Source organism: Bison bison, unplaced genomic scaffold (genome assembly GCF_000754665.1).
Source record: "Bison bison bison isolate TAMUID 2011002044 unplaced genomic scaffold, Bison_UMD1.0 scf7180017845632, whole genome shotgun sequence".
NCBI lineage: Eukaryota > Metazoa > Chordata > Mammalia > Artiodactyla > Bovidae > Bison > Bison bison.
Window position 1 is genome coordinate 1 of NW_011476205.1, and position 1216 is coordinate 1216.

The window sequence follows — 1216 nt, forward strand, 5'->3', positions numbered from 1 at the left end:
TTTTTTGGGTTTTTTTTTTTTTTTTTTTTTGCTTAATTGTTACAGCTGGTAGGAAATAGTAGAGCTATTAATAATAATCAGTGCCTTTTGGGTTTGATTTTAGCAGGAATGTCTCCAGTGCTTCCTCATTAAGTATTGTGATGCTAGACATGGAATCTGCATCTTAATAAGAGCTCTAGGTGATTCATATTTTTCCCACTGGAGAAGTTTTATTTCTGTTAGAGAAGGTTTTGGTTTGTGATTAGTTTTGGTTTTGTTTCCTTAAATAATAACAAAATATGTTGGATTTTTTTGTTTTTGTGTGTGTGTGTTTTGGTTTTTTTTTTTTTTTTTTTCCCAGATTTGGAATCACCATATGAGACCAAGAGTTTACCTTCACAAAAGAACACTTATGGGATGAATTTTTCCAAACGGACCTCAAATAGAAAAAGTAAATCCCGTGGCCTTGACTGGACATGTGAAGGTGAGCTGGACAGATCACGGGCCCCTCAAGAGGGACGTGCCAGTCAAAGGATAATCAGCTGTGGGGATACCCCCGCTTACAGAGAAAGCACCCCTGTTCGGCCACAGCAGAGACTCCCTAACAGGGAAAATTCCTATGAATGTAAGGAATGTGGGAAGGCTTTTAGCCGAGGCTATCAGCTTACTCAGCATCAGAAAATTCACACAGGTGAGAAACCCTATCAATGTAAAGAATGTAAAAAGGCCTTCCGTTGGGGCAATCAGCTTACCCAGCATCAGAAAATCCACACTGGCGAGAAACCTTATGAATGTAAAGACTGTGGGAAGGCCTTCCGATGGGGCTCGAGCCTCGTGATCCATAGGAGAATCCACACAGGAGAGAAGCCTTACGAGTGTAAGGACTGCGGGAAGGCCTTCCGGCGCGGCGACGAGCTCACCCAGCATCAGAGGTTCCACACCGGTGAGAAGGACTACGAGTGCAAAGACTGTGGCAAGACCTTCAGCCGGGTGTACAAACTCATCCAGCACAAGCGAATCCACAGTGGCGAGAAGCCCTTCGAGTGTAAGGACTGCGGGAAGGCCTTCATCTGTGGCTCGAGCCTCGTGCAGCATAAGAGAATCCACACGGGGGAGAAGCCCTATGAGTGCCAGGAGTGCGGCAAGGCCTTCACCCGCGTCAACTATCTCACCCAGCATCAGAAAATCCACACCGGCGAGAAGCCTCACGAGTGTAAGGAGTGCGGGAAGGCCTTCA

At 45.9% G+C, this 1216-nt stretch overlaps 1 protein-coding gene across 1 annotated transcript in view; it reads left to right on the forward strand.

Annotated features, from left to right (window-relative positions):
* Positions 1 to 299: 299 nt before the first annotated feature.
* The window catches only part of ZNF331 (zinc finger protein 331), a gene marked incomplete at its 5' end in the record, with an annotated part of 19168 nt that continues 18251 nt past the window's right edge, over positions 300 to 1216 (forward strand). The window contains 1 exon segment of the mRNA XM_010836180.1: positions 300 to 1214. Within this exon segment, the coding sequence (XP_010834482.1) occupies positions 300 to 1214 (915 nt within the window).